Source organism: Vombatus ursinus, unplaced genomic scaffold, assembly GCF_900497805.2.
Source record: "Vombatus ursinus unplaced genomic scaffold, bare-nosed wombat genome assembly UNPS02014810.1, whole genome shotgun sequence".
In the NCBI taxonomy this organism is placed as follows: domain Eukaryota; kingdom Metazoa; phylum Chordata; class Mammalia; order Diprotodontia; family Vombatidae; genus Vombatus; species Vombatus ursinus.
In genome coordinates this window covers 17,367,509-17,390,911 of record NW_020954588.1, presented here as the reverse complement: position 1 = coordinate 17,390,911, position 23,403 = coordinate 17,367,509, and the positions used below count along the sequence as shown (strand labels likewise).

The following is a 23,403-nucleotide window of genomic DNA, read 5'->3' as shown; positions in this document are numbered from 1 at the left end:
GTGCTGGGCCCAGCTGGACCCCTCAGAGTCAGGGAGATCGTAGTCCAAATGCCACCTCAGATACTTACTAGCAGTGCGACCATGAGCAAGCCAAGAAACCTCTCTCAGTCTCAGTTTCCTCAGCTGTAAAATGGCCTCAACAACCTATAAGGTCCCTTTTGGTTCTAAATCTATGATCCTAAGTGTCTCACATCAGGAAAGTGGGACATCTTTCCTGAAAGATAGGTTTATAGAGCATAGCGATCAACACTATAATGCCTGGCACACAGCAGGCATTTCATAAATGCTTGATGGACTGAACAAAATTGATGATGGCTTATCAACTAACACCTAAGCTGTATCTGAGCACGGCCTTGCATGCTGTTTGCTGCTTCAGGAGGTCTGAGAATGGCAGAATCTGGGCTGGGGGGGACCCTCAGGCCATCTAATCCAACCTCTACCTGAACGGGTCTAGAACGTTCTCCAGCGGTCCTCTATCAGTGCTGTGGAGAGAGGAAAAACTCGCCTGAGCTCAGACCCTGGTTCTGGAGCAAATCCCGTCCTCGCTGGGCCTCAGTTTCTCCTCTGGAACGTGACTGACTCGCCAGTTTCTTGCTCCAAAGCTATGACTGTTTGCCTGCAGACCCACAATGAGGAGGGATCCAATCCCAGCCCAGGTGGCCATCCTACCCTTGGTTGGCTCCACTTTGTTGTTGTGGTTGCTGCTGCTGTTTTTAAGGCCGGGTCTCCCTACCTCCCTCAGGCTGGAAGCGCCGGGGCCACTCGTGGGCCCAATTCTAAAACTGATCAGTGCAGAAGCTATGACCTGCTCTCTTTCTGACCTGGACCAGTTCCCCTCTGCTCAGGTAAACTCAGGCCCAGACAGGCGGTGAAGGGGCTTGCTCAGAAAATGAATAGTGGGGTCAGGAAAAATGAATCACACCGGAAGGGACCTTAGAAGCCATCTAATTGAGTCCCCCACATTTTACAGATGAGGAAACTGAGGCTCCGAGCAAGGAAGAGAATCGCTCAATCCACCAACCAGCCAACATGCATTTATTAAGCACTTGCTTTGTGCCCAACACTGTACTAGGCACTGGGAAGACTGAGACAAAAAATGGAACAGTCCCTTCAAGTGACCCCTGAAAGGCATAGTCTCCTGTCCCCTGAACACGTTCCAACTTACTTGTCACTGCTCAGTTTGACCAGTATGAAATGAAGCAAGATGGCTGGGCATCTAGTCCTACACTAGGCAGAGAGGTGCACAGCGGAGTCAGGAAGACCCAAGTTCAAATCCTGCTGTAGACACTTACTCGCAGTGTGCCCCTGGGCAAGTCACTTAACCTCTGTTTGCCTCATCTGTAAAATGGGGATAGTAACATCACCTACCCACCAGGGTTGTTTTGACGATCAAGTGAGATAAAGTTTTTAAAGTGCTTTATAAGTAGAAAACTTTAAGGCTTTATGTAAATGCTATTATTGCTGCTGGTATTATTGTTTTCACTATTATAATATCTCTGACCCAATGACCTCTCTTGATCTGGACATCAGCTTTTCACTGCAGTCTCCCGAGAGGGCGCTGGCATTTTTAGGAGCCCTATCAGACCGCCGACTCAGACTGAATTTGTGGTCAATTAAGAGCCACGGGTTTTATCAAGCGCACTCAGTCAAGGGAAAAAACGGAGGCTGTTGGGAAGGAGGGATGGGCCGAGGCCAGGTCTGTACAAAATCCAGGCCTCCGGGTACCTCTCCACAGAGTTTCTCTAGTTCTTTTAGAGCAGAGACATCCTGGAAGTCGGACAAGGCTCAGCACCAGATGTGGTTGAATTTTAGGGGGCAGAATCAGGGAGAGGTTCTGGAAAGACAGCACATTTGAGTGGGAGGGGCCCAAGTTTAATTTCTGCTCTTCTCCTTACTACCTGTGCAACGTTGGGCAAGTTACTTAAATTCTCAGCTTCTGTTTCCACGTCTGTAAAGATGGAGTTTATTAGATTCTAGACTTGGACTCATGGGATTTGAGTTCCAACCCAAGGTGTATGACCTTGGGTAAGTCACCTCAGGCCTCATTTTCCTCATTTCGCTGGAATGGACCGCCATTTTGTCCAATCCGGCAGGGAGTTAAAAAATAGTTCTAAATGTCATGAACATATACCCTTGTACCTTTTTCAAACACCATTTTTATCCTACTCCAGGCATTCCAAGAAAAGAATTCTTCCCCTCCATGATTTCCCCCTCTTTAAGCTTTTTTTCTTCTTTCTCTCCCTCTCCCTAACCCCCCTTTCTGTCTTCTTTCTTTCTTTTTTTTTTGGCCTTTCTAAGCCCTATCACCGAATGGCCACCATTGAGGTCCAACATCATCAGATACAAAGAATCTTTCCTAAGAGTTCTTGTCCAGAAAAATTTGAAGCACCCTTTGGTCAATCATTTCCTTTCAGATTTTTCTCCCCTACTGGATTGTAAGCTGTTTGAACACTGTGGCCAAATATTACTACTTTTTGCAAGCCCCAGTGCTGTTGCTTGATATATAGTGGGATGATGCCATCATAGATTTTGGCTAGATGGGTCCTTGGAAGGTATCAGTTCTAAGCGACTCATTTCACAGGTGAGAAAACTGAGGCACAGAGAAGTGATTTGTCCTGTGTGATATGGATAATAAGTGGAAGAGGCATGACTTATACCCCATTACACCAATGCTTGCCGAATGAATGAACAAAGAACGCCCACCCAAGGTAGACCTTGGCCAGTGGGGCCAGCAGACTGATGGGGCTTTCTGCCTATACATCTCTATAGCTGGACTTCTCTGATTTGAAAACCTTTAAAAATATATTTTTCAACTTAGGAATTATAGTTTTAATAGATTTAAAAAGTGATCTGTCACCTATTCACACAGGTAAGGCAGTAAATACAATAGACATACACAACCCACCCTGTCTCTTTAGCTAAAAGTAATACCTCATCATTTCAAAGATCCCAAGAATACAAAAAGTGCTTTCAGAAGCAAGATAATGTAGTTTCTAATTAGTTTCATGGTTAAAAAATATTGTGCTAGATAAAGACCTATTTCTATAGTTCCTTCTCCTGACACCATAAATTGTATCAGATTGGAGAAGACTTGCAAAAGGTTGAAAATTTTTGGAGAAAATAACTCCCCCACCTTCAAAGGATTTTTAAAATAATTTCTTGCCCAGATTTTCTTGTTTTGAATATTGTTTACTTTTTAAAAACGCCCAGAACTGCAATGCTGTTTCATAACATGGGGACTTGTAGGAGAAGACATTGCAATAAAGACATAAGCCATCAAGGAGGGAGATGAAAATAATAGTTTTAGTACTCTAATACCTGATTGTATTGCTGATTAACCAAATCTTAAAGAACAAAAATAATTGATCACAGGTACTCTCTGATGATAACTTTTTGAAAGTTTTTTTTTAAATCTCCATTTTAGTCACTTTCTTTGCCTTATTCCCAGAACTGGTGGAACAATTCACAGCTCCAACAAAAGGACATTAGCCCCTCACCCCAACATTGACTAGTCCTGCTTTTTGCCATCTTTAAGGTGATATCTCCAGGTGGTTTTTGATTTCTATTTCTCTTTACTGTCTGCCCTTCTACTGTGTCCTCTGGACTGCTGGGCCCCATCATCTGGGCCATGGTTGTACCCCAAACATGCCCCTAGGCCTCCTAATCTGCCCTGTCCCTGAACTCTTAGGATTTGTCTTTCTTTTTTTTTTTTTTTTGACTAGGCAATGGGGTTAAGTGGTTTGCCCAGGTTCACACAGCTAGTAAGTGTAATGTGTCTGAGGCTGGTTTAGAACTCAGGTCCTCCTGAATCCAGGGCCGGTGCTCTATCCACTGCACCACCTAGCTGCCCCCAACTCTTTGGACTTGTGGGCCTCGCTTGCCACTGAACTCACTTCATTGAGTTCTCTTCCCTAACTAGAGCTTTCTTGGTTTTTCTCTTTGTATCCCCAAAGCTTAACATAGTACTTAGTTACATAGTAGACGGTAAGCACTTAATAAATGCTTTTTCATTCGTTTGTAATTATTAGCGTTTTGGAGCATTTTTCAAATAATTATTAAAGGTTTATAATTTTTTTTGGAGAGCAACTCGTTCATCTCCTTTGACCACTTATGAGTTGGGGAATGACTTTTGGTATGAGGTTATTTCTGTTAATTGCCTACATATCTTGGATAACAGACCCTTATCAAAGACATTTGATAAGGGAAAGATTGAAACAGGCTTCAAACTTGGGTCTTCCTGTCTTCAAGTGCTAAGATGGGGGAAGGGTGGGGGGGGGGGAGTTGGCCTAATTGTGGTGTCTGGTCCTACTATGTCCCTGTGAGAGGAGGGTTAGTGAAAGGGCTCAGCATTCTGTCATGAAAGGCAGGCCACTTTAGGGGGCTAACGGACAAGACTAGCTCATATAGAGACCCCTGTAGGAGACCACAGAAGCCATCTAGTCCAGCCCTCTTATTTTACAAATGAGGAAATCGATCCTGGGAGAAGGAAGGTCACTTGCCCAAGGTCACACAGGTACAAAATGGCAGAGCCTGGATATCCTCTGACTCTAGAAACAGGGCGTTTCCAATTGCCTGACAATATCTCATTGGCAAAGGGGCCAAAAGTCTCTTTAGGAGTAATTCACACTATTGCAGGAATCAAGAAACAGTTTCTGGGCCCAATTATGAAATCTATGGGACACGCCTTTAATTCCTTGTCATTGCTCAAATGAGGTAACACATATCAGTGCCATAAAAATCTGTAAGTGCCATATAAATGTTAGATTGTAAGCTCCTTGAGGGCAGGGACTGTCTTTTGCCTCTTTTTGTATCCCCAGTGCTTAGCATAGTATCTGGCACATAATAAATGTTTATTGATTGACCATTATGTAAGGGAAACTAAAGAAAAAAAGAAGATAGACTTATAGAAGTGTCTGCAACGACTCAGAGAGCAGGATTTCATAGGAAGCCTTGGGCGGCCAAGAGAACTCCACACTGCTTCCTCTATCACTCCCCACCTTACCATCCCATCCATCTCCCTGCCCCATTGCTGCTGGTGAGGATAGGCCCAGGACCTGAACTAACTCACTCCCTGGCCTGGGACTCAGCTTCTTCATCTGCAAAACAAAGGGGTCAGACGAGTTCAGAGGCATCACATGCAGCCTGCAAGACTCCTAAGCGTGGCAGGAATTAGATTAAATGTAATTGGGAAATGCTTAACAAAATAAAAAATAATGCAACACAATATAGATAATGTTGATTTGTAGTCTTCTAAGTCAATACGTGGCTGCAGGGATCCATTTTAATTATACCCTAGACTAGATGACAGCTAAGGCCCCTTCTAGCCCCAGATACCTTAGCATCCTGTGATCTCACATCACATCTGAGTCATAAAACATGTCCCTTCTGATATTCGCCAGGTGGACTGACCCATGGATGGCATTTAGGAGCCCAAAAAGCCTGGATGGGCTAGAACACTGGGCCCCCCAAAAATAAGATGAAATATGCCATACGGGTGAATCTTAAGTCTCATAGTTAGGCTAAAGAAAGTGACTCCACATGCTCAAGATGGGCAGACATGAGTTTGGAAGGCAGGCCATCTGAAAAAAAAAAAAAACCAAACACCTAGGGTAGCTAGTGGATTGTCAGCTTAGTATGAGCCAATGGTACAAGATGGAAGCCACAAAAAGTTAATATGAACTCAGGCTGCAGAGAGGCCCATGGCCTGGAGGGGCTAGTCTGACTGCCCAGTTATACAACCTCTGGAGCACTGGGTTCAGTTCTGGGAACTGTATTTGCTTTAGGAAGGATATGGACCATCTGGAACATGTCCAGGGGAAGGTGATCAAGATGGTGAAAAGCCATTGAGAGGCCATTCATACAAGGACTGGTTAAAGGAATGGGACCTGTTCCAATGGGAAAAAAAAGAATAAAGATCACTTAGGGGGGCAGGCATCACAGCTGCCCCCCAAAGGGAAGGTGGAATAAGGGGACACCAGGCTCCCCAGGAGGTGACAAGGTAGAGTTACTCCAGAGGCGCCCATTATTTCAGTCCAATAGTGAGAGCAATGGGTCTCTAGCCCTGCCTTGACCCCTATCTCTTCTCCCAGTAGGTCTAGTCTTTTAACCTCAGTTGCTGCTCTTGGGAGAGGAGACTGCATGGCTTAGGGGAGGCCAAGCTAAATAGACCCTGGCCTGGTCCCAGTGCCATGGCCACTCTTTCCTGGGTCATATACTCAACACCCTTGGCATCTCAATGGGGAAGCAATGAGGCCTGGGACTGACAGCTTTTGTGCTTAAAGAAAGTTAGGGCAGGTTTTATATTTTTTATGAAACTTAACCGACAGAATAAACAAGTCCGCACAAAACGACATCCTAAGCACTTCATAGTTTTTTCATTCTTCCTTCTATTTCCCATCTGTATGCATTTGTAATGTAGGTGGCCCCAGTCAGTGTATGTGTTTGTGTGCGTGTCACACACATGCATATATGTGCATATGTATATATAGTATATATGTGTATATGTGCGCATACGTATATAATACATGCACATGTGTATATATATGTGTGTGCATTATGTGTGTATGTGCGGATGTACATCTGTACATGATATATGTGTATATATGTATATACTGCAAGCTACAGTTCTCCAGCCTCTACCAGAGTCTGCTTTATGTCATATTTCCACTTTTAAAAGTTTTATTGTAAACAGTTAAGATGATTCCCAGAGCTTCATTCTAATAACAATCCTCTCTTCTCTTCCCACTTTATCTCAGAAGATGCTATCAGCTCCACTCTATTACAATGAGGTTTTTGTTTGCATGTTTGTCTTTAAGCATCCGGGCATTGGCTTGGCCTTCCAGGTCCAGCCTCCTCAAATGCTAATGGAGTTTATAGAAAACAGCCATTTCAGGAAAACAACCGCCACAATGCTAGGAGCTCCCAGTCAGGACAATCCCCAACATTTAAGCAGAAGTTTGGCTTTCTGCTCTAATTTAATTTATATGTTTTGCTAGATAATCCCTGGTTTTGTTTTTTTTTTTAAGTTGAAGCAAAAATTCAGGCTACATGAAGTGTTTGGATAAAGAATGGAGCAAAGTACATTAGCCCAGGTCTGCTAATGGTCAGGCCCAGGGAAAGGAATCTGTGAGAAGAGCAGTTTCTCAGAGAGCCCCTCAGTGCCTGATGAGGTATGTAGGACATTAACTCCACTCTCTGGAAAGATGCCTGGAAAGACTGATGACCCTCTTCAATCTCTATCTTCTCTACCTCGAATTTTCCCTTCTCTTTCCATCTGTTGCTCCTGTGGTTCTGATCCTTTGGGGATCAACTCTCGAGGTTCCCATTCCTTCCTTTCAGTCACAGACTGGGTGTGCCCCTTTAAGAACTATTTCAATATACTGCGGTATAATTTGTTCAGGTCCAAGACATTTGATCTCTTTCAGAGTGTCTATGTGCTTTCTTGCTACCCTCACCCATCTTGGGCTTCTATTCCTTTTGCATCATTTTTGGTCTACCCTTTCCAGTCTGAAGATCGGTCTCCCTGATAGAAAAGAAAATCAAAATAGGAGATAAATAGTGCTGTTTTCTGTCTGTCAAGGTCCACCATCAATCTCTGACCAGCAGGATCCCAGGAGCTCTGGCAGAGAAATGCCCAGGTGATAAGGGAAGGGCTCGCTCTTAAGGTTTCAGAGAGAACTCAGCCTTTGCTGCTCTTGTGACCTCATCAAGCCCAGAGCAAAACAGGAGAGCCCCTCCAGGGATATACCCAGCACAGCCAACACAAATACAGATGCCAAAGGAAAGCCTCCTGGGCATGAAGGCTGCCCAGAATGGCCTTGCTCTGCCTCATACATGTCTCATAGAGAGCTGCCTCATTCTCCCTTCTAACACAGTCCCCTCTGCAGCAAAAAGGCCAGGTCCTGGGCTACCTCAGAGGAGGGGAGAGAGGCCAGTGCCCTCATTGGCACTATTAGCAACAACTGCTGCCTACTGGCTCCACAGAGCCATTGCCCAGTCTTCTGGGCTGGGTAACTGCGTCGATCATCTCTGTCAATGAGCTTGCACAAGCCTTGTTTTTATTCTTATCTAAAAAAAAAAACAACACCCTACAGAACCCTCGAATCTCAGGGTTGGAGTAGGGAGACCTTAGAAATTGTCAAGCCCTGGCACCTGCCCCGAACATGAAGCTATTTACATTGTCCCTAACATTCTTTTCTGTCTTAAGCCACCCTCCTCCTGTGCCTTGGACTCTTATTATAATAAATTCTCCCAAAGCCAACCCTCTTCCAAACTCCTCTGTTTCTGTTGTGAGTACCACCATTCCTTCAGTCTCCTAGGTTTGTATCCTGGGCTCACTTTCCCTCATCCCACATAGATAATCAATGGCCAAATACTGTCTTTTCTGCCTCCGTAGAAGTTTTAATCATTATTCTTTCCACTTGGGCAGCTGCTGGCCTAGCAAAGGCCGTGATCACTTGTTGCCTGAATTATTTCAACAGCCTTTTAATGGGACTCCTTGCTCCCAGAAACTTGACCAGCCCTGGCAGCTTCCTCTTACTTCCAAAATCAAACACAAAGCGCTCTGTCGTTTAAAGTCCTTTACAACTGATCTTACCATTCTGTTTTTGTTTTTTGGGCTAGGCAGTGGGTTTAAGTGATCTGCCCAAGGTCACACAGCTAGTAAATGTTAAGTGTCTGAGGCTGGATTTGAACTCAGGTCCTCCTGACTCCAGGGCCAGTGCTCCATCCACTGTGCCACCTAGCTGCCCCTGATCCTGCCGTTCTGGAGAGCATTGTGGAACTATGCCCAAAGGGCTATAAAAACGTGCATACCCTTTGGTCCAGCAATACCACTACTGGTTCTGTATCCCAAAGAGATCATAAAAGAGGGAAAACACCCACATGTACAAAAATATTTAGAGCAACTCTTTTTGTGGTGGCAAAGAATTGGAATTTGAGGGGATGTCCATCAGTTGGGGAATGACTGAACAAGTTGTGGTATGTGAATATAATGGAATACTATTGTGTTATAAGAAATGATGAGCAGGCGGACTTCAGAAAAACCTGAAAAGACTTGCATGAACTGATGCTGAGTGAAGTGAGCAAAATCAAGAGAATGCTGTACACAGGAACAGCCTCGTTGTATGATGATCAGCTACGAATGACTCAGCTCTTCTCAGCAACACATTGATCAAACACAAGTACAAAGAACTCACAGAGGAAAATGCTGTCCACATCCAGGCAGAGAACTGATGGACTCAGGATATAAACTGAAGCATCTCTTTTTTCACATACTCTATTCTTTTTCGTGGTTTTTTTCCTTTTGATCTGTTTCTTTCACAAGTATGACTAATATGGAAATAGGCTTTATATGATAGCACATATATAACCTGCCTGCTACTTTTGGAAGAGGGGAAGGGAGGGAGAAAAATTTGGAACTCAAAATCTGGTAAAAATGAAAGCTATAAATTGTCTTGACATGTAATTGGGGAAAAAAATAAAATACTATTTAAAAACAAGGGAAAAAATGACCAAAACAACAATAAAACAGTCCTTCACAACCTTGTCCCTTCCTACCTTTCCAACCTGTTTTACTTCCCCCTTGAACGTTCTATAGTTTATCTTTTTTTTTTTTTTTAAAAAAAAGGCAATTGGGGTTAAGTGACTTGCCCGGGGTCACACAGCTAGTAAGTATCAAGTGTTCGGTCTGAGGTCACATTTGAACTCAGGTCCTCCTGACTCTAGGGCCAGTGCTCTATCCACTGTGCCACCTAGCTGCCCCTATTCTATGGTATATCAACAATGGCATATTTGCCTCATATCTATATATATTTTTAGGCAATTGGGGTTAAGTGACTTGCCCAGGGTGACACAGCTAGTAAGTGTCAAGTGTTTGGTCTGAGGTCTCATATATGTTTTTCAAACACTCTTCAGTCCAACTAACCTGGTCCTCTTATCTTCATCACATGTGACTGACAGAGAGAGAGAGAGAGAAAGAGAGAGATAGAGAGAGAGAGACAGAGAGAGACAGAGAGACAGAGAGAGAGAGACAGAGAGAGAGAGAGAGAGAGTGTGTGTGTGTGTGTGTGTGTGTGTGTGTGTAAAAGAGAGACAGATATTCCTGAGATTTCTGGACAAGGGTTATGAATGGTTCAGCAGACAAGTCACATTTCTTCCTTTCTTTAAGTTCCCTGGGGTATTTGCCTTGCATTAGGATCACTGGATCAAAGCTTTGATGCATAGTTGGATGACTTTTCTGGAATAATTAAATTATTTTCCAGAATCCACGGGCTAACTCATTGCTATGCCAATGGTTCCTGGAAGAAGTTAGAAGAAAGAGTTACTAGTTTCATTCGGGGCACTACAATTTTGCAAGGACATTATTGGAGAATGTCCAAAGGAAGGCAGACAATGAGGATGAGCCAGGACCTGGAGTCTCTGTCATGTGAGGGTGTGGAGAGGAGTCTCAGAGCAGACTGTGGGGAGGAGGACTCCATAGTTATTGTGTTCTGGCATTAGCGGCTGTTGTGAAAGACAGATGAGATTCGTTCTGCTTGGTCCCAGAGGGCAGGACCAGCAACAACGGATGGAAGTCGCTCAGAGACCAATTTAGGCTTGATGTCTGTTGGAGCGGGTGGTGCTGAGAGGAGACTGGTTACCAGGGGTCTTCAAGCAGAATGACCCTTTGTCAGACAGGTCATGGGGGGATTTCTTTCAGGGCTGTTGAGGTCCCTTCCCACTCTCAAATTCTGTGATTCCCAAGAAATGGGATTAAAGAGGAAGTCTGAAAAAGAGAGAGTGGCAAAGGCACGTGTATGATCCACATGTACACATATGTACATATATACATATACATATGTATGTATGTGATCCCCCTGGGGGAAAGAAAGGAGGTGGTGAGCTGGGGACAGGGGTAAAGGTGAGTGGACTGAAATGTTGGGTTGGACCTCTTCCTTGTTGACTACCAGGCGGCATTCTGGCCCAGAGCGGATCGACTGTTGTCCAGGACGGGGGTAGATGAACAGACAAATGCGGGGCTACACAGAAAGGCCTTGGGGCCGGAGCAAAAGGGCACAAGTATATACTGGAGCCACAAAAGTCAGGCATTCATGACTGAAGGAGTATTTGTGTATTAAAAACAAGAATAAGAAACTCCTAAATCCACAAAATCTGTCACTCTATACTGTCTAAGCAAGAAACAACATGTTCTTAGCAAAGGGATTGGCTGCCATTTTAAAGTCGCTGCTATTTTTAATCACAAAAGACTGATTATGTAGGTTATGCCATTCACCAGGGCTTTTCAACCGGTGTCATGAGCATCATTTTGGCCCAGGCGCCTCCGGGCCAGTGTCTGACTTCCCCACCCCCAGCACAAAGCCTGGTGGCCTCCTCCCACCAACCAGCAGCTGGAAGGCCACACTCATTCATCCTATTATTAGTCTAAGTAAAATATAAACAGGAAGGCAAATACTTTTCAGGAACATCATGTCCCAGGCTCAGGTAGAGAATCTAAGGGATGCTTGTCAGATCTGAGGTCTCCCAAAAGCCAATCTCACCATTCCTACTTATGCTAACAACTTACCCTGCATTTATTTTGAGTTTATTCTCCATATAGTTATCTAAAGGAGGGGAGATTTGATCTTCCCCCACTTTTCCTAGTTCTGTCTGACTTGGACTGATACCACCTATTGAACTGTCTTTTTGGTTCGGGGTGATTGGGGGTGGGGAAGGGAGACAAAGGGTTGGGCTGATCAATCACTTTTCATTGTTGCTTTAGCAGGCATTGCTCTTCCTAATCGTATCAGAGAAAGGTGTTCACATCTCGTAACATGTCACAAGGTATTAAAAACATTAATACTACATTATCTTTATTATATCAACTGAACTGGGAGTAAAGGAACAAATCCCTTCTCTCTTACAATTATTTATGAAACTGGAGAGCAATTTGGAACTATGCTGAAAGGGCTATAAAACTATGCATACCCTTTGACCCAACAATGCCATTATCAGGTCTGTATCCCAAAGAGATCATAAAAAGGGGGAAAGGACCCACATGCACAGAAATATTTATAGCACCTCTATCTGTGGTGGCAAAGAATTGGAATTTGAATTGTCCATCAATTGGGGGATGGCTGAACAAGTTGTGGTATATGAATGTAAAGGAATACTATTGTGCTATAAGAAATGATGAACAAGCAAATTTCAGAAAAACCTGGAAAGACTTGCATGAACTGATGCTGAGTGAAGTGAGCAGAATCAGGAGAACATTCTACACTGTATCAGCAATATTGTGTGATGACCGACTTGGATAGACTTAGCTCTTCCCGACAATGCTGTGATTTAAGACAATTCCAAAAGATTCATGATAGAAAATGCTATCCACATCCAGAGAAAGAACTATGGAGTCTGAATGCAGGTGGAAGCATACTATATTCTCTCTCTCTCTTATTTTGTCTTTTTCTTTCTTGTGGTTTTTCCCTTTTGTTCTGATTCTTCTTTCACAACATGATTAATGTGGAAATATGTTTAATATGATTGTACATGTTTAGCCTACACCAGATTGCATGCTGTCTTGGGGAGGAGGGAGAAGAGGAAGGGGGAAAAATTTAGAACTCAAAATCTTATAAAAATAAATGTTGGAAACTAAAATTAATTAATTAATTAATTTAAAAAATTTTATTTATGAAAGAGTTGTCTCTCTTTATAGAATGTAAGCTCTGTGAGGGCAGGGCCTGTTTCATTTTTGTCTCTATCCCTAGCACCTAGCACAAATGTCTGACGTGTAGTGGCTGTCTAATAAATCTTTGTTGATTGATATATACTCTTTTTGCACATACTCACGTATGTATCCATTCCCCAATGGACTATAAGATCCTATAGGGTAAGACCTGTTTCCTTTTTGCTTCTGTGTCTCCATGAATTCAAATCTGGCCTCAGACACTTAGTAGCTGTGGGACCCTGGGCAAGTCATTTCACCCGCTTTGCCTCAGTTTCTTCATCTGTCAAATGAACTGGAGAAGGAAATGGCAAACCCCTCCAGTATCTTTACCAAGAAAATCCCAATGGGATCATGAAGAGTTTGATCCCACTGAAACAACTCAACAACAACAACAAAACTCTAGCATCCAGCAAGGATCCTGCCATGTAGCAGGCACTTAACAAATGCCCATGGAACAATGGCCCACCGCTCAAAGGACTGAGGAATGGAAGGTTCAAGGCCAGTGCCTTGCACTCACCAGCTGATCCAGAAGCAGGTATGAAATGGAATTACTCCAGGTAGCCAGGAAAAGTGAACTTACCCTTTTTAGAAAGCACCGGCCGAGAAATTCAGGATTTTCAACACAGTTTTCCAGTTCTTTAAGAAAAATTCTAAGGAGAAAAATGTAGATGGTATTGATTCTTTTTTTTTAATGTACTGGCTTAAGAACAATGATCAAAGTTTGAATAGGATATGTAGGGAAGGAAGGGGGACTAAAAATACATCATGCTGTTACTGCTTCCCTCCACACCCCAGAACCTCCTCTATCATTAGAACCAGGCCAGACCCAGGGTGGCTCTACCAGCCCCAAGCCCTAGCGGCAAATAGCCCGGAGGCTCCTGGGCCTCTTGGTGTGTGAAGAGGGGAGGGGAAGGAGCATTTGCAAAAGAGCTGGGCTGTGTCCCTTTCTCTGCCACTTTCCACGTGGGTAACTCCCTCACTCAGGGACTCTGCAAAGTGAGGGGGTAGGGTCGGCTGGATGCTCTCTAAGGCCCCTCTGCTTCTCGGAGGCTGAAGTCCTAAGAATTTGAGAACTCCAAGACAACAGGCAGGCAGGGGGCTGGACCACAATGGTGTTACCCAGCAATGTATTCACGTGCCTTTGAAACCTATGTCAACTTGGGAGCATTTATCAGTGACTGGGGGAAGGCAATTTGGGTTGTCCCCCTCTCCACTGGGAACACATCTGTCTTGGTAAATGGAAAGAGATTAATAAATGTGTTCTCTGTCTATCTATATCTATTTCTATAACCATTTCTCTCTCTCTCACTACTATATATATATATATATATATATATATCTCCATGTGTATCTAGCAGTCATCTATTCATCCAACCATTCATATCTCCCTATTAATGTTTATCTAAGTCTGCTTCTCTATCTAGCTCTATATCTATCTATATCTGTGTATCAATTACCTATCAGTGTCTAAGTCCATTTAGTTCTATATCTACATATCTATGTGTATGTATATATATAATCTATTAAATCGATCCATCCATATTTATTTAACAATGTCCAAGTCTACTTGTCCATCTCTATATCCATCTATATCTGTATATCAATTATCTGTCAATGCCTATCTATCCATCTATACCCATCTATTTATCGATCTATTTGCCATCTGTCTGTCTGCCTGTCTATCTATTAATGTCCATCTAGGTCTGTCCATCTGTCTCTCCCTGTCTGTCTGTCTGTTTGTCCGTCCATCTGTCTGTCTATGCCTCCCTATCTATCTATCTCTCTATGGCTATCTATCCATCTATTAAAGTCTACCGAGGTCTGTCTGCCTGTCTCTCTGCGTTTCTGTCCTAAGTCTCATGACGTAGAATGCTGGACATGGAGTCAAAAACTTCAGGTTCTATTGCTGGACCTGCGGCTGATTAGCTGTGTGACCCTGGGCAAGTCCTTTGCCTGTGGACCTCCATTTCTTCCTAGTATCCCTCCTTAGGAAGAGAGATAAGTTCCCTGAGGGGCAAGTATTTTTTTTTGCCATTCTTTGTATTCCCAGCCCTGATTAGCACATAGTAAGCACTTAATGAATGCTTATTGATTTATGTGTAAAATGAGGGGGCTGAAGCAGAGGAAAGGAAGTGTTGCCCAATGGGTAGAGCCCTAGCTGACCTAAGCTCTAATTCCACCTCGGTCACTTACTAGCCGTGTGACCTTAGCCAATCCTGGCACCACTGTGAGAATCAGTTTTTACATCTGTAAAAATGTTGGGGATAACACTTGTAGTGCCTTCTCCATGGGGTTGTTGTAAGACTCAAATAAGATAATGTGTGTGAAGGGTTTTGCCAGCTTCTGAGTGCTCTCCGTATGTCAGCGATGGTGGAGGCCTCTCCTCGCTCGAGCATCCTGAGGGCCTCGCCTTCCCAGCACTGTCTCTCTTGCTGGCTTGCCTCTGTATCCTCAGCTCTTAGCCCAGGCCTGCCTGGTACAGAGTAGGTGTTTAAGAAATGCTTATTCATTCACAAATTCATGAATTTCCATCTTTGACTGCCATTGTTCTGTCTTCTCCCCACGGTAATTTTTGTTAAAACTGAACCATGAGAAGAGGGTGTGTTCTCCACTGAGAGGTGGTCTGGTGCTCACGAAAGAGCATTGACATGGATTCCAATCTCACCTCTGATGCTTACCCCCGGGCCTCAATTTCCTCCTCTGTAAAATGAGAGGGCTGAAGCAGATGACCTCTGAGGTCTCTTCCAGATATAAATCCCACAATCCTAGCTCAGGAGCTTTCAGGGACATACCGCCTAATAGGATCAGCCCAGAAACCGATTTAACTGTCCTCACTGACTCTAAATATTGGACAAGATGTGATACAAAAACCTAAGATTCCCTTTTGCATGAGTCCGAACGCCCTTTCCTGAAACAAAACCATAAGAAACTGCCTTAGTTGCCTCGATTCCTAGGCTATGTTAATGAAAAATCTGTTTTTAAATTCTCATTTTGAATTAAATGAAAAAAAGCCATTTTTTGTTTTATTCAAATCCCAACCCCCCCAATCCCTCTCCCCCTTCAATACTCTCATGCTGGGCAATGAGCAAGGCAACACTGAAGATGCCCAGGAGTAAAACCAGTCTGGTTTGGGCGGTGCCTTAATTATAGGCTCTAAGCTGCAGCCCCAGCATTACACTGCTTCTTCCTTAGTCCAGGGAGGTTAAACAGGAATTCTTTTGGGCTCTGACAAGTGTGGTCAGGACCTGGAGACCAGGCAATTAACACGGCCGCCGCGTCTACTGCTATGACTTGGCTTCGGAGTTTGAGGAGTATCCACACGCTCCTCTGCTCAACAATGGCACAGAAATGGACATGATGGAAACTTCCCCCCTCCATATTTCTTCTTTGGAATCTTGTAGGATGATTGTATTCACCCAAATCAGGCAACCTGATTTTAACTTAGATAGGTATAGATATCTACCTGTGAGGCAATGTGGCAGAGCAAATAGAACACAGACCTTAAGGGCGAGAAGACCCGAGTTCAAATCCCTTCTCAGACACATACTAACTGAGTGACCCTGGATATATCATTTACCCTCTCAGTACCTAAGGCAATTCTTTGAGATGATATGTAGCAGAAAAGTTGTTGATCTGCATTAGTAGAAGGCGTTCCCTACACCAATGAAACTATGGATCTCAGATTTATGTGGATATGTAGGTGTATGTGCCTGCATGTGCTTATATATACATTTACATATATTCACAAATACATGTATTTTCTATGTACATCTGTGGAAGTATATCACATCAGTGACATCATGTCTCAGATAGGTGTATGTATATGTCTGTATATATACACATATGTATATGAGCATATGGATGATTTTCTATGTATATCTGTGCACATATCTCTATACACACTGATGAAATCCTAGTTCCCAGGAATGTGTGCACATATGCACATACACACATATGTATTTTCTGTATACTTCTCTGTACATATATACACATCGATGAAATTATGGTCTCAGACATATGTATGTACGCACGCACGCATATATGTTGCTGTTCAGCTATTTCAGTTCCATCTGACTCTTCGTGACCCCATTTGGGGTTTTCTTGGCACAGATGGTTTGCTATTTCCTTCTCCAGTTCATCTTACAGATGAGGAAACTGAAGCAAACAGGTTAAGGGACTTGCCCAGGATCACCTAGCCACTAAGTGTCTGAAGCTGGATTTGAATTTTGGTCTTTTTGGCTCCAGGCCCGGTGCCCTGTCAATGGACAGAGCCCCTTCATATGCATATGCACATACATATATCAGCACATACATGTGTTTTTAATATATACTGGTATATGTAGTTATACATACCTATGTGAAATTATAGGCCTCAGTTATATGTGCATATGTATGTATATACATATATCCCCATAGACATATATCCATACATACATGTATTTTCTATGTAATCTGTGTATATATAATTATACACATATCAATAAAATTCTAGATCTCAGACATATGTACATATATATGCCTATATACATATACCCACACCTTTATATATTTCATGCAGGTGTAAATGTATTTATACACACGTATAAAATAATATGCGAGATGGCATAGTATTGGTCAAGAAAAGCTGTCATCAGAACCAGGAAGATCTGGGTTCAAGTCCAACCTTTGACCCATCCTGGCTGGTAGGCCAGAGTAAATCACTGAATTACTCTCTAAGTGCCAGAGGCATGATCCAAGTGCCTGAAGGTGCCCACCTGCATTAATAGAGGATATTTCCTCATGGGGATTTCCCACATCTATGAAATCCCAGGGATAGTCCACAGCCCTAATAAACTTAAATTATATTATAGTCTGTCACATACTTACAAAAAGAATGAGGAAGTCAACATTGACTTTCACCTCAAACTTCCAATTTAAACCATTTCAATTAAAGAGTAACCAGCCCATTGCTTTCTGCCCATTCTTCACTGGGGAGAGGAATGGCTTAGAGGTTCCTAGGCCACCTTCTCTGGAAGTCTTCCCTGATCTCTGGAGTAGTTAAGTGCTCCATCCTTCCTCAAACTTGTGAATATTCTTCTCATTTACACACCACACCTCAGTCCTCCCCACCCTCACTGTAACCTCCTTGGGGCCATGGACTGTTTGGTTGTTGAGCACAGTACCTGGCACTGTGTAGGGTGGGTGGCGTTGGAGCCCAGTTTTGAAGGGAATGAGGGTTTCCAAGGGTGGGGGGTGAGGAGGTAGAACCTTCCAGGGAGCAGGGATCGTCTGGGAGATACACACCTGTTATGGAATTCATGGATTTCATGGAGGTTTCCAAAGAGAATTTCCTTTTTGTTCTGAAGTGCAACCGGGATCAGGTGATTTAAGTCTGGATTGTCCATTTCTGCCGCGTAACCCTGCAGAGGGTGGACAGGTGCTGAGTATCACAGACAGGAACACAGAAAGAAGATGCTCCAGACTCACCCCTTCCCTCTCACCCATTCAGGGGAAAAAGTGCTGGTTTTACAATCGGAAGACGTGGGTTTCAATCTCAGATCTGTACCCCTGAGTAGCCTTAGGTAAGACACTTACTTCTCTGGGCCTCAGTTTCCTTCTCTGAAAATGAGGAGGTTGGGCTGGGTGGGCTATTGGGCCTCTTCCAGCTCTAAAGAAGAAATCTTCTGATGCTGCCCCCCCCCACCCAGCCACCTCCTGGGATCACCAACATTAATAAGTTGACAAACAAGCAATTCACAGGCCATCCCCCACGAGGGAACCTGACAGCTTTCTTCTGGGATTGCTGCCCACCCTCCTCAATAAACTACCTTCAGAAATACATAGCCTTTTGGCCCTGGGACTGGAATGAGGCCACCTTTGTGCTTTCAGAGGTGGACTGTGTGAGAAAGGATGGTTTAACTTCTCTGAATGCTAAAGCACCACATGGCTAGCTCTGTGGTACCAACAAGTTAGATGGAAAAGACACTGAATTTGGAGTTGAAAGATGTACGTTCAAATCCTCACTCTGCCACTAACTATCTGTGTGACCTTGGGCAAGTCCCTATACCTCTGGACCTCAGTTTCCTCATCTATAAAATAAAGAGCTTGGATAGAGAAGAGGTGCCAAACCCATGGTTGCAAAACTCTCAGTTAGAACCAGATAACAATGTAAGTGGGAAATGTTTAATAAAATTAATAAACATCTGAGTCACTATGCAGCCAGCAGGGATCTGTTTCTATTTGAGTTTGATGTCACTGGACTGGATGACCTCTAAGCTCTCAATCTATGATTTGATAAGTTACTTGCCCAAGGTCATGCAGGTTAACAACCTCCCCCCTCCCCAACACTTTACCTGCCACTCAGTTTTCTCTGTAACAGAATGAGAGGGAAACCATCTCTATGATGCATTCTGTAGTTCACAAAATTTTCTCCAAAGTGTATGCCTGTTTGTAAAGCAACTGTCAAAACACTTTGCAGGGGTTGCATTTTTATGAAATCCGTACTTAAGAAAAATAAAATGCTTCAAAATCACCAAAAAAATGGCCACTGTCCCTGGTTTTTTCAGCATGGAAGGCTGAGGAACAGAACAGACTTTAAAACTTTAAGATTTGCCTAAGGCATCATGTGAGAAAAGTTTTATATAAGATTTGATTTTGCTACATAAGATGAAATGCTAGCCATAAATGCAATTTAAACATTTTAACTAAATATCTTGTTAACAACTTGACATTCACCATCAAGGCAAACAACTATGCTTGCTTAATAACTATTTACATTTAAATGAATTAATTTCAATGTACATGGTATCAGAATGTTTTTTCAGTCTCTCCCTCTAAACCCTATAGCGACTCTATACTCATTCATTTTCATGAACTTTTTCTCTTTGTTTACTCATATTTAACTCTCTTAATTGCCTTATGATATTCAATTAAATGAGTGTACCATAATTTATTTAACCATTACCCTATTGGACATTTAGGTTGCTTCTCATTTTGTTTCCATATAGATGGAATATGTATGTTTATATATGTATATTTACATATGTATATATTATATGTATATGTATATGTACATACACATATATAATGCTGCTATGAAAATCTTTGCTCAGATTTTTTTTTCTTTTCTGATAACCTCTTTTGAGATGGTCATAACCTTAATAATGGAATTATTGGGTAAAAGGTTATTTTAATTAATAATAACAGATTATTTTAATAACATTTACTGTGTACTTCCAGATTGAGGATTTTAGAACTTTGCAATTCCACCAACAATGAATGAGTATACTTGTTTCTCCACAAGTCTACCAGCCTATCAATGTCATTTTTAATATGATTTTCAGACTCCTGAATGGTAGGAGGTACGTGATCTTATAAAACCAGAAAGTGTTGTTTTCGTATTAAAATCTTGATGGGAATTACTAAGATCCAAGGAAATGTTTTTTTGTTTGTTTGCTTGTTTGTTTTTTTAGTGGGCTAAGGTCTTGGACCTGTGATTTCTTTAGAATGGGGGACTCCTGGTATGAAAACTCCTTCTGCAGGCACAGATTAGCAGCCTGCTCAGTCTTGAAGAGTTGGTTGCTTGGAGCACTGAGAGATGAAGTCAAATAGGGAGTAAGTGTCAGAGAGAGGATTTGAACCTGGGCCTTCCTGAATACAAGACTGATCATTTATCCATTAACATGAAGAGCTTGGATTTTTGTTGTGCAACAGAATCTCAGTTGGATCAGGGTATTTCCAGAAACGTGGTTAGCTTACCTCAATTATACTTTGAAGCTCCTCAACATAAACTCGTTCTGTTTCAATCAGCTCGTGCATGATGTGGCTAAAACAGAGAAGGACCATGATGCTTCAGAATCCACAGCAACACTGTACTGCTGAATTTTTCTCCTCCCTCATATCCCTGGGCATTAATAAAATGATGGTTCTAGCTTCAAAGGGGCCAGCTAACTTTGTTCTGTTACAAACACATACCCTTGGTCACAAGGGGAAATCAGGACAGTGTGCATAAATTCCAAAAATCCAGTGGAGATAAATGGGTTACAGAGCTTCCTTATGATGTGAGACAGTCATTTTTGCATTTAAAAGAAACAATGAATTATTAACATATTTTCTAGGTTCCACTGCTTTGTCTACAAATCAAATTCAGAGTTGTTATATTAAAAAAAAACTCTTTTAAATAGTCATTGTCACTTATTTCCTAGATGCCAGCTTCCTCATTCACTCAAAAATGCTGAGTGAAAACTGGGGACAAGATGAAGAGATGTGGGCTGGATTCTATGACCAGACAAGAAGAGCTTACATTTACTGAGTCAATGTCAAAGTGGGGCATTGGGGAGAGTGGGTCAGGGGAGGATATGGGAGAATCTTCAGTAGAGTTCTCAGGAGTTTGCCAGTGACTCTGTGCCGTTCCACATGTTCATCAAAGATTGGAATGAAGCCACAGATGGCATCCCTGTCACCACTGTAGAAGGCACAAAGCTAAGGAATGGCTAGTGTTGAATGACAGAGTTGGATACAAGAAGAATGACAGGTTGAATTGAATTAGATGAAATTAAATTGAGATGAATGTAAAGTTCTACACTAGGGTTCAAACGATCAATTTCACAAGTATAGAATGGTGCCAGGTAGGAAGGGGTGGGTTCACGGCTAGATAATAGTTCCTGTGAAAAAGTTTTGGGATCCTAACAGATGGTAAATTCTATGAGTCAACAATGTGACATGGCAGTGCCACAAGAGAATGCCTTGCCCTGGTCAGCCTAACCATACCTGAAATATTGCATTCAGGTTCTAGCACCATGTTTTAAGAAGAATGTTGAGAAATTGAAGAATGTCCAGAGGAGAGCAACCAATAGGTTGAAGAGCATTGAAGAGAAGGGAAGAAAAGGGAATAAGCATTTATGAAGTACCTACTATGGACCAGGCACTGTGCTAAGCACTTTACAGATATTTCATCTGAAAATAGAAGGTAGAAGGAGCTGGGAATATTTAGCCTGGAGAAGAGAAGGCACGGTAGGGTTATCTTTTAAATGAAAAGTCCTTTCGCCATGGCACATTGGCAGTATCTATTTCATGATAAATAAAGTCTTAAATGTTACAATGAAGGACTCCAGTGAATAGTATTGGGAAAGAGGTCCACTTCTGGCACCTTCTCCAAGGCCCACAAAGCCCTCCTCTAAGGTTCAGTTCAGGGCAGGGCTGGGCCATTTATCACAGCAGAGAGTTGGGAGCATCTGGTCTGCCAGAGGGAGGAGCTGATCTGCTATGACATCAACTTCCAGTAATGCTATTCATGCCCATTCACATAAATTGTTTCCCATTTGTGCCTAATCATCCCAAGGCATAATAATTGCCACGCACACGGTGAAAGTGCTGGATTAACTTTCATGTAAGCTGTTCCTGATCAAACACTAGACGCTATTCAAGGGTGCTTCAGTTTTGCAGTTTGTTGCTGTAGTAACATGCTCATTTGCTGAGAACTTTTAAAGCGGGCATATCGATCTCATTTACCTTCAGTAAAACCCACAAACAGAAAATAAAAAGGAAAGGAGCTTCAGCTACAAAAATCATTGCCCAAAGTCATAGATGTAGATCTGGAAGAAACCCTCGAAGTCATGGAGTCCAACGCCCTCCCCCCCATTTACAGTGGGTAGTAAGGTGGCAAAATGGATAGAGCACTGGCCTTAGAATCAAGAAGACCTAATTTCCAATCCCGCCTCAGACATTTGTTAGCTGCGTGGGCAAGTGTTAACTTCTCCATCTATGGAATGGGGATAATAACAGCACCTACCTCCCAGAGCTGTTATGAGGGTCCAATGAGATAATATTTTTACAGCACGTTGCAGTCCTTAGAGTACTTATGCAAATGCCAGCTATCGCTATCGTTGCTGTGCTCGGGCACCCCTGAGAGATGCCTCAGTGCCAAAGTCAGGCTCGCTGACATATCAGTTTGTGACACAGGCTTTTTTGATGGTGGAAACTGGTCTTCTCAAAACTGCCTGCTGACTTTAGAGCTCTCTCTCAATTGTACCTACTTTTGTGAGGAGAGAGAGAGTCAACAAGTCACATGGCTAATTCGATAAAGAACAGAAAATCCACGCAAGAATATCCAAGCGTTGACAATGTTTACGTGGCTTCATCCTTACATCTTAGCTCGCTCTCACAAAGTCCTATCCTGGTGTCTCATTGTGGCACAGAGGCGGCTCCGGAGAGTCTCAAAGGCTATGGCGGTAGAGAAAGAATGCTGGGCAAGCCAGAAACATTCTGGGTTCAGTGCTGATGACAAACTGAGTCTGCCACATACCAAAGATGGCAGCAGGGTTTAGTGGGAGGAATTCAGGATTGAGAGTCAGAGGAACTTAATTCCTATCTTAGCTCTACTGCTTACTCCCTCTGTGTGACCTTCAGCAAGTCGCAAGACCTCTTGAGACCTCAGTCTCCTCATTTGTAAAAGGTTGGGGTTAGACTCGAGAGGTTCTGAGGTCCTGTTCGTCCCTAGTTCTATGACCCTATAATCACCCCTAAAGTGGTGTTTTAATCGATTAAAATTACACTCACTAAGAGTTTGGAGGCACCTTATATGGAGAAGCTCATTATAACATGAGAAGTAGGCAGAGGGCACTCTGAAACCTATAGTTTTCAGACAGTCTCTAAACATTGACCCAACACTTGGTGCTCTCAATCTGAAATCTTTGTCCGGTGACTAGTGAATTGACATGTGATTG

The 23,403-nt window shown here is 42.8% G+C and overlaps 1 protein-coding gene across 1 annotated transcript in view; it reads right to left on the bottom strand.

The window, feature by feature from the left end:
- Positions 1–23,403, bottom strand: part of MCF2L2 (MCF.2 cell line derived transforming sequence-like 2) — a 359,025-nt gene that overhangs the window by 79,386 nt on the left and 256,236 nt on the right. Inside the window, exons 16-18 of the mRNA XM_027875876.1 lie at positions 20,438–20,504; positions 17,984–18,099; positions 13,281–13,350 (exon numbers count right to left, since the gene is read on the bottom strand). Of these exons, the coding sequence (XP_027731677.1) occupies positions 13,281–13,350; positions 17,984–18,099; positions 20,438–20,504 (253 nt within the window). The remainder of the gene's footprint in view (positions 1–13,280; positions 13,351–17,983; positions 18,100–20,437; positions 20,505–23,403) is intronic.